The sequence below is a fragment of the Syngnathus typhle genome, linkage group LG5, assembly GCF_033458585.1.
Source record: "Syngnathus typhle isolate RoL2023-S1 ecotype Sweden linkage group LG5, RoL_Styp_1.0, whole genome shotgun sequence".
In the NCBI taxonomy this organism is placed as follows: Eukaryota; Metazoa; Chordata; class Actinopteri; order Syngnathiformes; family Syngnathidae; genus Syngnathus; species Syngnathus typhle.
The window spans coordinates 1,043,341-1,059,214 of record NC_083742.1 but is presented as its reverse complement, the minus strand read 5'-3'; the positions used below and the strand labels follow the sequence as shown (position 1 = coordinate 1,059,214).

At 46.2% G+C, this 15,874-nt stretch overlaps 1 protein-coding gene across 2 annotated transcripts in view; it reads right to left on the bottom strand.

Annotated features, from left to right (window-relative positions):
• Window positions 1-843: 843 nt before the first annotated feature.
• The window catches only part of LOC133153764 (ubiquitin-conjugating enzyme E2 L3), a 77,431-nt gene continuing 62,400 nt past the window's right edge, over window positions 844-15,874 (bottom strand). For both annotated transcript variants that reach the window (XM_061277853.1, XM_061277856.1), the window contains one exon: window positions 844-2,210. In XM_061277853.1, the coding sequence (XP_061133837.1) occupies window positions 2,120-2,210 (91 nt within the window). In that variant the 3' untranslated portion in view covers window positions 844-2,119. The remainder of the gene's footprint in view (window positions 2,211-15,874) is intronic.

Genomic DNA, 15,874 nt, shown 5'->3' with positions numbered 1-15,874 from the left:
AACAAATTCATCAATAGATCCATATATAAGGCGCTCTGCATTATAAGGCGCACTATTTTTTTTTTAGTAAATTGTAAGTTTTTAGGTGCGCCTAATAGTCCGGAAAATATGGTAATAGTTTTTTTTAAATAACTGAATGTTACGTCAGGGCCGTTCTCAGCTCTTTGTTTGTGTTTATGTCACGTTAGCATACCTACCGTTTAGCCTGTTGTTGCTCGTTCATGACTGTTCTTGGTGTTGGATTTTGTCGAATAAATTGCCCCCCAAAATGCGACTTATACTCCGGAGCGACTTATATATGTTGTTTTTCACTTTTTGGGGCATTTTATGGCTGATGCGACTTGTACTCCGGAGCGACTTATAGTCCGAAAATTACGGTACACTTATATATGTTACTGTTGCTATCACAAAAAAATATTAGGATGTCTCCTGGAGACCTCCTTGGTGAGGTGTTCCGGTCACGTACCACCAAAAGGCGACGACCCAGGATATGCTGGAGAGAAAATGGATTGAAAATGCCTTGGGATGATCCCCAGAATGAGCTGGACAAAGTGGGTGGGGATAGGGTAGTTTGGGCCTCCCTGCTGAAGCTGCTACCCCCTACTCCGGATAAGCAGTAGAAAATAAATTGATGGAAGCTGGAAATTCCAAAATTAATGAGGCATCCTTTTATGAAAATGGATATTACCTGTGAAAAAACACATTTAGCAATAATGCTTTGTAATGGACTTCACATTTCGGATCCGAATGTGTGAAAAAACAGCTCAGCATTTTATGGATTTTGATTTGCTCATTTTCAATACATTATAATTTGAGTCCATTAATTAATTATCAGGCAGGCAGTGAGGCAAAATTGTTAACCATCTTTATTATGAAACAAGAACTGAAACCGTATCAACTGGCTGTTACATGTTTTGTTGCCACTCAGTCCCTTTCTATCTTGGCATAACCCTGAACTGCTATCCCCTCTCCCAGTTTGCTTTATAGTGGTCTGGTTGAGCTGAATTGCGCGCCAGGTGAGAGAATCTGCCAGTCCTTTGACCCAAGCCCCCACCCCCCATTTAGGTCCTTTTTAGCACGGGAAGCTAAGCAGTGGATCTGCTGCCAGAATGTAGTAAATGGGGTAACCTAATTGAAAATGGTTACACTGCAATGACAAGCAGTGAAAAGATGAACCATACCAATTAAACAAGCAGGTTGTTCCTACTTTGAAATTTGATATCTCAAAGTGTCAAGCGAAATTATTCTTAGTACTAAAAGAATACTACAAGGCATTTGTCATGCCAAAATCTTTTTCACCCAGGGAATATGTTTTGGTACACCTAATCAAACCCATAAAAACACAAGTGAATATTTTTCTTTAAAATGAGCCTGCAGAGAGTATTTGAGGAGGGTTTTTTTATACAGAAGTTTTATAACAATTCCGATGTGGAACAACATTACTCAGAGGGTCAAACTGGGTAAGTGGAAACGTGGGGTAATTCCAAATAATACATTGCAAGTCTAGAAGCAGTGGAGGTAACGAAGGGAACTGCAGTTTGGAAAAAACAAAAACAAGGGCAAAGATTTTCTTTCTTTTCCTCGATTTGTTACTGCTAATATGGCTAAGAGAATGATTAATCAAACTGTTTCGAATCTCATAAAAAAAACTATGTGAGATCTATTTAACACAATACTTTATATAGAAGATAATCAAACAGAAAATCGACATTACTCTTGAGAATTTCTATTTGACTCTCCATGTTTTCATTATGTCAGAGTAGAAAGTTAGTGACGGAAATCTATGGCAGGGTGAGAGGGAGAGGAAAGAGGAAGCGGTCTGATCCACATAACAGGTGGGAAGGGAGGCTCAGGCTACCACTGCTCGCTTCAGCAGGACCGCTCCCTGGCTGCAAGACTAAGCAGTGTGGGGAGCAACAGAGAGGAATCTGACTATAAGGGAGGATAAGGGAGGGAGTGAGATGGGTGGCGAGGAGGGGGCAGATAGCAAGAATATTTGCCTGGGCAGGTAAGCGGTAAAGGGAGAAAGAGACAGAGGGCTAAATGCTCAAGTGATCAGTCCATTGGCCGCTTTTCGCCATGTTTCTTTGTAAACTCTTCAGCATTCTTCAAGAATTTTTTACGGTCCTTTGAGTATTCTTCTGCTAGGTCTGCCCTCAAGGGATGTTCTGGCTGTGGGTCGTTCACCAGAGCAATGAGGGACTGAATAACTGCAAAACAAAACACAGAAATTCAGTTGGATTAAGTCAATTTCCTGCTGGAACATTTTCTTAGTTAAATATTAAACGACTTTCAATTAAATGGCACATTGTTACTAAATATGTTCAGAATACATTGATCTTTTCTGCTTATATACTCAAATCATACCATTGGGTATGTTAAAGGATGCATCAACAGATATAGTTTTGGCTAAGTATGAAATGATCAGATGCAAACAATACCTGCTTGGAACAAAGTGCTTGGTTTTCGTCTTATTGGAATGATTAACCGTCAACATTCACACATGTAAAACATGCTCTAGATGTGAGCTGTGTTTAAAAAACAAAACAAAAACAATGCCAAAATAATAGAGTTGAATCAATTTTCCTTTTCATAACCTGATATTGATTCACAAAACCATTAAATGATCTGGAACCCACAATCTAACATATGGTTGCAAAACCGGTGTATGCCATTCAGAAATAATACCTCATCCCGCCAGTGGGTGGGGCATATCTGTAACAGACATGTTTGGTGAGCAAGAAATTTCCCTGAAAATCATAAACAATGGTTAACTCACTCATATGACTAATGAGTTGCTTGCTTGTAAATTGATGTCAGGAGCTTTTCGCCATCAAATGACCATGTTAAGCTCTGGTAAGCAAAACCTCTGCTTGCTTAGAGACTAGACCTGAATACCAGGGCTGTGGACTCGGTCGGATTTTTGCACCGAGTCCGAGTCCGGCCTCTTGACCATGAGTCCGGCTGTCCATTTTTTCTGTTAATTCATGTGACTGCTTAGTTTTTATTCAAGGCTAATTTAGATCAAAATCTAAATAATTACAACAGTTTTGTGATAGCTTTGTCTTTATTAAACATATAAACGAATACAATAAACAGATACTCAGATACGTCAGTCAATTTAAATTTTTCTAAAGGATTATTCTCATTTAATGCCATCCGCGTTCTCCCATTGAAGCAGGGTGCATTCAAAGACCAGTCGTACAGACGGAACACTCATTCACTTCACCAAAAGGCAACAATATAATTACGTGAGCTCTTTGCATAAACCTCGATGCAAAGAAACTCCTCTTTTTGGGTACAGGCTACAAGAAGTATATATTACAAAGGAGACTTTATACTTAATTGTGATCATCATTCATTCATGCATCCATCTTCTTCTGCTTATCCGGGGTCGGGTCGCGGGGGCAGCAGCTTCAGGAGGGACTCCCAGACTTCCCTCTCCCCAGCCACTTCATCTAGCTCATCCCGGGGGATCCCAAGGCGTTCCCAGGCCAGCTGAGAGACATAGTCTCTCCAGCGCGTCCTGGGTCGTCCCCGGGGTCTCCTACCGGTGGGACATGCCCGGAACACCTCCCCAGGGAGGCGTCCAGGAGGCATCCTGATGAGATGCCCGAGCCACCTCATCTGGCTCCTCTCAACGTGGAGGAGCAGCGACTCTACTCAGAGTCTCTCCCGGATGACCGAACTTCTCACCCTATCTCTAAGGGAGAGCCCGGACATCCTGCGGAGAAAACTCATTTCGGCCGCTTGTATCCGGGATCTCGTTCTTTCGGTCACGACCCATAGCTCGTGACCATAGGTAAGGGTAGGAGCGTAAATCGACCGATAAATTGAGAGCTTTGCCTTTTGGCTCAGCTCTCTCTTAACCACGACGGACCGGTACAAAGTCCGCATTACTGCCGACGCTGCACCGATCCGCCTGTCGATCTCGCGCTCCATCCTCCCCTCACTCGTGAACAAGACCCCAAGATACTTAAACTCCTCCACTTGGGGCAGGATCTCATCCCCGATCCGGAGAGGGCATTCCACCCTTTTCCGATAGAGGACCATGGACTCTGATTTGGAGGTGCTGACCCTCATCCCGACCGCTTCACACTCGTCTGTGAACCGCTCCAGTGAGAGCTGGAGATCACAGCCTGAAGAAGCCAACAGCACCACGTCGTCTGCAAAAAGCAGAGACGCGATGCTGAGGTCCCCAAACCAGACACCCTCAACGACTCGGCTGCGCCTAGAAATTCTGTCCATAAAAACTATGAACAGAATCGGTGACAAAGGGCAGCCTTGGCAAAGTCACTGAGAACGAATCCGACTTACTGCCGGAAATGCGGACCAAACTCTGGCATCGGTGATACAGGGACCGAACCGCCCTTATCAGTTGGCTCAGTACCCCGTACTCCCAAAGCACCCCCCACAGAACCTCCCGAGGGACACGGTCGAACGCCTTCTCCAAGTCCACAAAACACATGTGGACTGGTTGGGCGAACTCCCATGCACCTTCGAGGATCCTGCTGAGGGTGAAGAGCTGGTCCACTGTTCCACAGCCAGGACGAAAGCCACACTGTTCCTCCTGAATCCGAGGTTCGACGTCCCGACGGGCCCTCCTCTCCAGCACCCCCGAATAGACCTTACCAGGGAGGCTGAGGAGTGTAATTCCCCTGTAATTGGAACGCACTCTCCGGTCCCCCTTCTTAAAGAGGGGAACCACCACCCCAGTCTGCCAATCCAGAGGCACTGTCCCCGATGTCCATGCGATGTTGTAGAGACGTGTCAGCCATGACAGCCCCACAACATCCAGAGCACTTAAGAAATCCGGGCGGATCTCATCCACCCCCGGGGCCCTGCCACCGAGGAGTTTTTTAACTACCTCAGTGACTTCGACCCCAGAGATTGGAGAGTCCGCCTCAGAGTCCCCAGGCCCCGCTTCCACAATGGAAGGCATGTCGGTGGAATTGAGGAGGTATTCGAAGTATTTTCCCCACCGACATACGACGTCCCGAGTCGAGGTCTGCAGCATGCCATCTCCACTGTAAACAGTGTTGACGTTGCACTGCTTCCCCCTCCAGAGACGCCAGATGGTGGACCAGAATTTCCTCGAAGCCGTCCGGAAGTCATTCTCCATGGCCTCGCCAAACTCCTACCACGTCCGGGTTTTTGCCTCAGCAACCGCCGAAGCCGCGTTCCGCTTGGCCAGCCGGTACCTGTCAGCTGCCTCCGGAGTCCCGCACGCCAAAACGGCCCGATAGGACTCCTTCTTCAGCTTGACGGCATCCCTTACCGCCGGTGTCCACCAGCGGGTTCGGGGATTGCCGCCACGACAGGCACCAATGACCTTACGGCCACAGCTCCGGTCGGCCGCCTCAACAATGGAGGCGTGGAACAAGGTCCACTCGGACTCAATGTCCCCCGGGACGTGTGAATAGCTCTGCCGGAGGTGGGAGTTGAAGCTCTTCCTGACAGGGGATTCCACCAGACGTTCCCAGCAGACCCTCACAGAGCGTTTGGGTCTGCCAGGTCGGACCGGCATCTACCCCCACCATCGGAGCCAACCCACCACCAGGTGGTGATCAGTTCACAGCTCCGCTCCTCTCTTCGCCCGAGTGTCCAAAACATGCGGCCGCAAATCCGATGACACGACTACAAAGTCGATCATCGAACTGCGGCCTAGGGTGTCCTGGTGCCAAGTGCACACATGGACACCCTTATGTTTGAACATGGTGTTCATTATAGAAAATCCGTGTCGAGCACAGAAGTCCAACAATAGAACACCGCTCGGGTTCAGATCAGGGGGGCCGTTCCTCCCAATCACGCCCTTCCAGGTCTCACTGTCATTGCCCACGTGAGCATTGAAGTCACCCAGTAGAACGAGGGAGTCCCCAGAAGGAGCGCTCTCCAGCACTTCCTCCAGGGACTCCAAGAAGGGTGGGTACTCTGAGCTGCCGTTTGGTGGCGGAGGGAGGCTACCCTCACGTTCACCGGGGTGAACCCCAATGTGCAGGCGCCCAGCCGGGGGGCTCGACGCCTCTCACTGTGGGCAACTCCAGAGTGGAAGAGAGTCCAGCCTCTCTTGAGAGGGCTTGAACCGGAACCCAAACTGTGCGTGGAGGCAAGTCCGACTATATCTAGTCGGAACTTTTCTGCCTCGCACACCAGCTCGGGCTCCTTTCCAGCCAGAGAGGTGGCATTCCATGTCCCAAGAGCCAGCTTCTGCAGCCGGGGATCAGACCGCCAAGGTCCCTGCCTTTGGCCGCCGCCCAGCTCGCACTGCACCCGATCCCTTTGGCCCCTCCCACAGGTGGTGAGCCCATGGGAAGGGGGACCCACATTTCCTTTTCGGGCTTTGCCCGGCCGGGCCCCATGGGCGAAGGCCCGGCCACCAGACGCTCGCCTTGGAGCCCCGCCTCCAGGCCTGGCTCCAGAGGGGGGCCCCGGTGACCCGCGTCCGGGCGAGGGAAATCTGTTTCCATATATATTTTTCATCATAAGGGGCTTTTTGAGCCGTGCTTTGTCTGGCCCCTCACCTAGGACCCTACCAGGAGCATGAAGCCCCAGACAACATGGCTCCTAGGATCATAGGGGCACGCAAACCCCTCCACCACGACTCAATCCATCCATCCATTTTATTTTATTACTCAGGTATTTTCAAAGCAAATTAATATTGTTGCATTTATTAATTTGCTTTAACATGACAGCGCAATATATAATTAAAAGCTGACACGATAGCAATGTCAAACGTGTTCATTTAAGTCAAAAAAAGTCAAAAAAAAAAGTCAAAAGTCAGCTTTATTGTCAATCTCTCCACATGTCACAACACACAAAGAGACCGAAATTACGTTTTTCTCTATCCCACGGTGACGAGACACATTACACGATAGACAAAGAAGAAAAAGCCACGCACGTTTTGTGATCAAATCTTTCATAACGAGAATGATTTGAGTGAATTGATTTTACAATTTTTATCCCCCCTCCCCACCATCTGTCACTTTGCTTGGGACAAAAGGAGCCTTCAGAACTGAAATTTCTTCTCAATTATTCATTCAAATCAATTCACTCAAATCATTCTCGTTATGAAAGATTTGATCACAAAACGTTTCAGTCTGTACGACAGGTCTTTGAATGCACCCCGCTTCAATGGCAGAACGCGGATGAATTTAAAGACATCAACTGAGAATAATCCTTTATAAAAATTAAAATTGACTGACGCAAACGTGAGTTCTTCATGTTTTTATTAAAACAACATAGTGCTGACGCCGTACGACATCGGTTTTTCGCTATAATTCGGTATAATTCGGGGTAGTCCACCCTTACCCATGGGTTTCATGGGAATATTATTGTCATAATTGTCTGGACCATATATGATAATTGTTTAATGGTAGTTATTGATAGATCTTGAAGATGTCAAGTTATAGGTGCATAAGACTATGTTGGTCGCATTCATGCATATAGCACGTTCATTGTGAGGGGAGGAGATGTTGTGTATTTTGGGCTAACTCAAATTCCATAGTAGAAAAAACCCGGAAGTGGGATGGGCATTCTGTCTTGTTGTGGTACGCCCTGTGAACGCGCACTGTGAGTAAGGAATAAAGCAGTTATCATTCACGTTGTTGTCCGACCTATTCTTGCTATCTAAGAACCTGGAAAATAGTAAGGATATAACATATATCACGGGTCATTACGACGAGTTTGGTGGAGTTTTTACTGCTTCTTCCAACTCCTACCGCGCTGACTGTAACCTGATACTCTCTGGCTGCGTCTTGCCTCTTTTTTTTATTGTCGGACTCGGTGGACTCTGTCAAAATCAGCACTGAGTCCGAGTCCGGCAAAAATGACCGAGTCCGAGTCCCCGAATCCGAACCGAGTCCACAACCCTGCTCAATACTAATGTGCTACACTAACTTGTTTTAGATTGTCTTGGTAAAGGTGAGCGGCCAAATGATTACCGTTTTTTCCATGTATAATGCGCCCCCATGTATAATACGCACCCTAAAAATGGCATGCTGGTGCTGGAAAAAAGCCTGTACCCATGTATAATACGCACCCAATTTTTATGAATTTTTTTTTTTTTAAGTCCCAATGATCGTCACACACGCAGGGAGGCAATGGGTCCCATTTTTATAGTCTTTGGTATGGTCTTAACTAGGCTGGATGTAATTTTTTTTGTTGGCGTTGATTTCTCCAACTGCCCCTAAACGCACCACCGCGCTCCGTGCGCGCATGGGCTGCAGACGTGAAAAAGGCGGATCTGTATGGGAGAGACGTTGAAGATGAATAAAAACACCCTTGGAAACCAAAACTTGCCCCTCGTCGTGACTCGGAGCCGCAACAAATGTTTCGGATTTGTGTAGGGTACATTGTGACAGACAGGAAACTAGCAGGTGATCGAGCGAGCGTCTGATACAAGAGCATTGCGGTCGTATGGAGCGTGTTTGAAGTGAACAGCAGAGACGAAAGGAACAAGGCAAAGTGTTGTGAAATAAAATATTACCTGTAATACGCATTTTGTTATTTGCTGATTGAAACTGCTAATTAAACTGTGAATTGAAACTAATAGGAAGAAAACATATCTTGCTCTTAATATAGCTGACGTGTCTTGCGCATACGTTCTGCGCATCTGTAATGGCGGCCTCCGTATGACGTCCGGTCCGCGATGGAGATTAAAAACAAACAATATTTGACAATAACACACCATCAAGGATTGCACCATCGCATCAAACGATGTGTCGTCAATTATGAATTTTATTGACTAAGTGTGTTGGGCAGGATGGCTGAATGCGATGCGCGATTGACAACAAACAAGAAGAAAGGTGAGTTTTATTTCGGGGGAGATTTGTCATGTCTCGTCCCCAGTTTTGCTATGTGTCTAGGTTGCCATAGTTTCTGTTCGCGTCGCCCCTCTCTTCCTGTGTCACCTCAATCGATGTAACGTGTTTTGTATTTAAGTCCTGTCTGCCCCTCGCTCACCGTTGGATCATTGCATGTGTTACTGTCATTCTGTTCCTGTCTTTGGTAATGTCACCCTGTCTTTTTGTTCCACGACTTTGTCGGTCAGTCCTGTTGTTGGTTTTGTTGTACCATGACTTTCTTTAAAAAAAAATAAAAAATAAAAAATAAAAAAAAATTAAAATGTTTTTTTTTTGTACCCATGTATAATACGCACCCCAGATTTTAGGACAATAAATTAGTTAAATTTTGCGCACTATACACGGAAAAAAACGGTACTACTGCTTATATAATAGTTATTTGATATCAATTTTTTATATCGTTACATGGGCCTGTGGAATATTTTGAAGTGCAAGCGCCGTCAGCTGCGCGCACCCATTGTTGACAAAGGACGATAGATGGATTTAATGATTTGGAGTGACACAGATGGTTTGATAACATTATTGCTTATATAATAGATATTTGATATATAATTTATATATAGTTATATGGGCCTGTGGAATATTTTGAAGTGCAAGGGCCGTCAGCGGCGCGCACACATTGTTGACAAAGGACGATCAATGGATTTAATGAATTGGAGTGACACAGATGGTTTTATTAACGCGTTATTTATGTAATAGTTCTTTGAATAACTCTGAATTTTACGTCAGGGCCGTTCTCAGCTCTTCGTTTGTGTTTATGTCACGTTAGCATACCTATCGTTTAGCCCACTTTTTGACTTGCGGGCCGAATTGGGTTCTAAATTTGGACCGGGGAGGGCGAAGCAGGAGCAGATGGATGTAGTGTTTGTGTGAAGTAATATAAATGACATGTAAAGGTCATTGCATAAAAGGTTTTTACTTTTAGTAGATACTAAAGCATGGATATTAAAAAAAGCTTATTCAAAACAAATGCATTTATTAACAGCATTAAAAAAATGTGTCACCATAAAAACACTATCAGTGATTCTTATTAAATACGACACTGTTATGATGAATAACATTTTCCATCACTTCAGCGCCTGTAGGTCAGATTTATGAAATATGTTTAACTAATGAGGCGAAATCACATCCAACGGCAAACATTCAAACACAACCAAATACATCATCTTGAAGAATCAGTGAAAGAATACATCTAAATAAAGTAATAAAGAAATCAATAGTATTGTTGGTTTCCCTTTTTTGCTGGTGCATCATAGTCTGGTGTAAAATTTGTTGTGGTAATTCTTAGGATAGAGCCGAGACGTCGGTCCGTTAACCTAGATCTGTGACAGGCTTTGTTGACGTTCATGTGGCTGAACGTCTTCTCACACACGCAGGTCGAGCCAAATTGCCCACTCTTTTTTAAAATTCGGCACTCAGTGTCCACCTTTCTTTTCTTTTCTTTCCACTCATTTTATTGGAAGGATTCCAGGGGAAGGTTTGTGGGTGGCATTAGCGTAACACTGTATCTGAAAACTCAGCGCGCGAATTACAAGAATATTGACGTCACAGCCTACACTCGAAATTCGGCACTGATAGATGAAATTACTACGTACTACTGAGTACGCACACGCACTTGTGAGCATGCACCGAGCTTTCTGACACGGCTCCCGGGAATAAATGCGCGGGCGCTTCCCCATCTACTGGGGAAACATAGTAATTGAAGGGAAAATGACCCAAAAAAAAATTAATAATACAATTTATTCAGGTTTGGCGGGCCGGATTAAACGGCCCCGCCGGCCATAGTTTGCCTATGTCTGGTTTAGGCTGTTGTTGCTCGTTCACGACTCATGATTTTGTCGAATAAATTGCCCCCAAAAATGCGACTTATACTCCGGAGCTACTTATATATGTTTTTTTTTTCACATTTTTGGGCATTTTATGGCTGATGCGACTTGTACGCCGGAGCGACTTATAGTCCGAAAATTACGGTAATGTGAATGTTAACCCGGAAGTGAGGTATCCGCAAGTTACGTGGCATCTCAACTCGGATGTATTTATTACGCATGTGGGTCTGATTATGCGCCTCACCCGTTTGTCTGATACAAACAGCTCTCTCTGTCTGCATGCCCCATGTGCGTAATAAAGCTAAAGTTAAAGTCCCAATGATCGTCACACACACATCTGGGTGTGGTGAAATTTGTCTTCTGCATTTAACCCATCCCCGTGTGACTTTGATCCATCCCCTGGGGGAGAGGGGAGCAGTGAGCAGCAGCGGTGCCGCGCTCGGGAATCATTTGGCAATCTAACGCCCCAATTCCAACCCTTAATGCTGAGTGCCAAGCAGGGAGGCAATGGGTCCCATTTTTATAGTCTTTGGTATGACTCGGCCGGGGTTTGAACCCACAACCTTCCAGTCTCAGGGCGGACACTCTACCACTAGGCCACTAAGCTGGTGTATAAATCATAGTTGAAATGCCACGTTCAAAGTCTAAGAAATAAGTATTAAATCAATAAATCTGAGTCTACGTTGAAAGGGTGTCCAAGGAATAAATAATAAATAAATCAAAGTCTTCGTTGAATGCGTCATCTATCAGGGATGAGAACGGCAAATGAAAAAAAAAACACTGAAAATTAGCCAGGGTCTGGGGGCCGCATGCCCCACTGGGAGGGTTAAAGGCCCCCTATTGGGTGGGCTTATGCCCCCATCCACTTGCCGCAGGGGGCCAGGGGCCGCAGGCCCCCCCCAATGGGGGCTGCAGGGGTCACAGGCCCTTATTGGGGGCTGCAGAGCCACAGGCCCATATTGGGGGTCACAGGGCGCACAGGCCCCCATTGGGGGCCGCAGGGGGCCAGGGACAACGCCCCGGAGGGAGCTCAGGGGGGAAAGCTCTCTGGAAACTACTAGATTTTTTTTGGCAGTATAGCAATCCCAAAACCATTAATTTCATCACTCAATTTAAACAGTTTTGTTACAAAAATATTCCTACTTGGTGGCCTACAAAGGTGAATATAATAGTCAAGCCTCGGTTTTCGACCACAATCCGTTCCAGAAGGCGGTTCGAGAAGCAAATCGGTCGAATTCCGAATCTATTTTCCCATTACAAATAATGGATTTTTTTTAATCCATTACAAGACTTTAAGCATTTTTTTATTTGCGCATTTTTATCCGATCACGCAACTGCAGAGCACCACCAAACGCGCAACCGTAGCGCGTCGCCCACCGCACAACGGCACCGCGCTGGTTGCATTATTGTGACAGAGCCGTCGCTGAAATTTAGAAAATATTTTTAAACTCCTGATGTACTTTCCAAAATTCAAGTGGACCTGAGTGCGCAGGGATCTTAATTTTGTCTGATCGCGCAACTGCAGCGCGCAGGGCGCTCACTCTCGCATTGCTTTAAGAGCGTCTTTGTGTTCCGAGTTGTAAGATGACGCTGCTCTCGAGGCATACCCATCTGAAGCAGTTCCTGATCCCGTTCGACATATGCTGACACCTCAATGAAAAAAGTACATAAGACAGTAATATTCACACACTAAATGAATAAAAGAAACATTTTAAGCATATCAATAAATAAAGACATAACTAGACACCATGTGATGGACTAAGTGGTAATGAGAAATGTTTTTATAACTTGATGTGATAGGTATTTTTTTTGCACTTTCAAATAAATGTTTTTTGGTATATTGCCTGAATAGACGTGACGTCGTATGTTGCCTGACGCAAGATACCCGCCTTGGATTATTGGAGAATGTTCTGGACAGAGGGAAATGTTTTGCCTAACAATGAAAATATATGGTTGGAAGCATGATTGAGAATGTGACGAAAGTAAGTGCATGGAATGTGAAAAGAATAAACAAATACATGGTATGTGTTAAGTACAAACTTTGCAGGGAAGTAGTCAGGGAACATTAACGAATTCAATATTAATGAAATTGTTCAATGCAGCATGATCACAAGTTCACGTCCAGGCTAACAGTTTATGTTACACCCAAAACTTCATGAAATTCCGTACAAAATCACAAAATGGCAGGAAGATGAAATGGATGATCTGCGATAGAGGGTGAAGTGGATGTATGTAGGTCGGTTGTGCAACAATAGAAGAAAAACATTTACAAGAAATACACTTGGAGATAAAACCAGCAGAAGTGCCAGAGGGAGAGCGGCAGGAGAAGAACAGCCAAGAGGGCAAAAGGGTGATCGCCAAGCTGGTGGATGGAGAAACAACAACAGTGAATTGGATAATATGTGTTTGGCAATGGCTCTTGCATTGAGGCGCGGCTAGCACGCTTCCCAAATTATGGACCAAATCCAACAGTAGCGAGGGGGATTAATAATAATTTATAATAATTCATTAAATTTGTATAGCGCTTTTCAAAAACCCAAAGACGCTTACAGGGAACAAGCAAAGACATACATGAGGGGAGGGGGACGGGAAGAAACAATCGGATAAAATTAAGAAGAGAAAACCAGTTATGGGTAGGGAAGGTCATGAGCTTGGGAGAAGAGGTAAGCTTTTAAACAAGACTTAAATATGGGGAATGTGGGTGAGTCACAGACAGACTGAAGGAGAGAGTTCCAGAGTGATGCGCAGGAGAAGGCTCTGTCACAGAAGGATTTTAGTTTAGTTTTTGGGACTGTCAGACGTTAAGTATTGGAGGATCGGAGGGGACGGTTAGGGCAGTAGGGGACAAGGAGGTCGGATAGGTAAGTGGGAGCCAGGTGGTGAAGGGCTTTGAAGGTGAGGAGGAGTATCTTGAAAATGATATGCTCCTTAATGGGGAGCCAGTGAAGAGAGTGGAGAACAGGAGTGATGTGTTCACGGGACCGGGTGTGGGTAAGGAGGTGGGCAGCAGAGTTTTGGACTAGTTGAAGTCTATGGAGTGAGTGAGCAGTGATTCCAGTGAGAAGGGAGTTGCAGTAGTCAAGCCGGGATGAGATGAAGGCCTGGATGAGGGATTCAGCGGCAGGGAGAGAGAGGCAGTGCCGGATTTTGGCGATGCGTCGGAGGTGGAAGTAGGAGGTCTTGACAACTAAGCTAACATGAGGGTGGAAGGAGAGTGTGGAGTCAAAAATAACGCCAAGGTTGCGTGCCAGAGGGGAGGGAGTTGTGTTTGAGGATTCAATGGTGAGTGTGATGGATCCAGTTTTATTAAGGGAGGATTTAGTGCCTATGAGGAAGAGCTCTGTTTTGTCACTGTTGAGTTTGAGAAAGTTGTGAGTCAGCCATGTTTTTAATGTAGAGATGCAGGTTTCAAAGTTGGTGAGGGAAGGGTTACGGTTTGGTGTGGTACGTATATAGATCTGGGTGTCATCAGCGTAGCAGTGGAAGTCCAGATTGAGTTTGCGGATGACAGTACCAAGGGGGAAGAGGTAACAGATGAATAGGAGGGGGCCAGGAACTGAGCCTTGGTGGACCCCTTGTGTAACTGGGGAGAGGATGGATGTGTGACCAGAGAGAGAGATGAACTGGTTTCTGTTGGTGAGATACGAGGTAAGCCAGTCGAGTGCAGTGCCCTCAACACCTAGTTGGCGCAGCCTTTGGAGGAGGATGGAATGGTTCACAGTTTCAAAGGCTGCGCTAAGGTCAAGTAGTAGTAGGATGTTGTGGGTATCAGAGTCTGCAGAAATGAGGAGATTGTTGGTGACTTTAACTAGAGCTGTTTTGGTGCTGTGAAGTGGGCGGAATCCGGACTGGAAGGGTTCATAGAGGCTGTTGGACTGGAGATGGGTGTGGAGTTGGGCGGAGACAATACGTTCAAGGGTTTTGGAAAGGAATGAAAGGTTGGAGATGGGACGGTAGTTGGAGAGGTTGAGTGGGTCCAAGGTGGGCTTTTTGAGGATGGGGGTGATGGCTGCAAATTTATAGACAGCGGGAAAGTGGCCAAGGGATAGAGACTGATTGAAAAGAGAGGTGAGGTGGGGGAGGAGGACAGGGAGGCAGGCCTTAGTTAAGGTCGTTGGAAGAGGGTCGAGAAAGCAGGTGGTTGTCTTGGATGCAGTAATGATGTCTAGGATAGTGGAGGAGTCGACTAGGGAGAAGGCAGTGAGAGAGGGGAAGGGCAGGAGGTCAGGAAAGGGGGGCAGGAGGGCAGGGGAGTTGGGGCAGGAGGAGTTATCGATAGTGTCGGTCAGAGAACTGTTAATTTGGGCAATTTTGTTGTTAAAGTTGACAAGGGAGGAGTTACAGAGGGCGGGAGAGGAGGGCGGCTTGGTGACCGGTGGCTGGAGCAATTTGTTGACGGTGGAGAACAGTATGCGGGGGTTCCGGTTGGTGGTATTAATGAGAGAGGAGAAGTAAGCAGCTTTGGCAGCAAAAAGAGCATCACGATAGGAGGAGATGTGTTGTTTGAAGGTTTCGGCATGGACGGTGAGGCGGGTTCTTTTGTAGAGGCGTTCGAGTTGACGGCCAGTTTGTTTCATGGAGCGGAGTTCCGGGGTGTACCAAGGGGCAGAGTTAGTGAATGTAACAGAGGAAGTTCTCCAGGGGGCTAGGGAATCAAGAGAGTCAGAAAGGATGTTGTTGAGCGTGATGGCAAGGTCATCAGGGGAGGAAGAAGTGGGGTCGGAGGGAAGGGCAGAGGATAAGAGCTGGCAAAGCGTGATTGGGTTTACAGTCTTGATGTTGCGCTAGGACAGTGCTTCTCAAATAGTGGGGCGCGCCCCCTGGGGAACAGGCTTTTTTTTTGGCAGTACTAGAATAAAGTGTAATTGCGGGTTTACTACAGCAGGGGGCAGTGGCGCTCTCATTGTTACTTCTGTCACGTTTGCGACAGTGCAACATTTTACGACTTACAAGACAAGTTAGGATAGTCACGGTGGGGAGGGGGGGCGCGAATAGATTTCTTCTTGCTAGGGGGGGGCGTAACAGAAAATAATTGAGAAGCACTGCGCTAGGAGTTGGTGCATTTTGTAGATTTATGAGGCGAGGGTAGAGGGGCGGAGAAGAGGATGCAGAGATGATCTGACCAGGGCTGTGGACTCGGTCGGATTTTTGCACCGAGTCCGAGTCCGGCCTCTTGACCATGAGTCC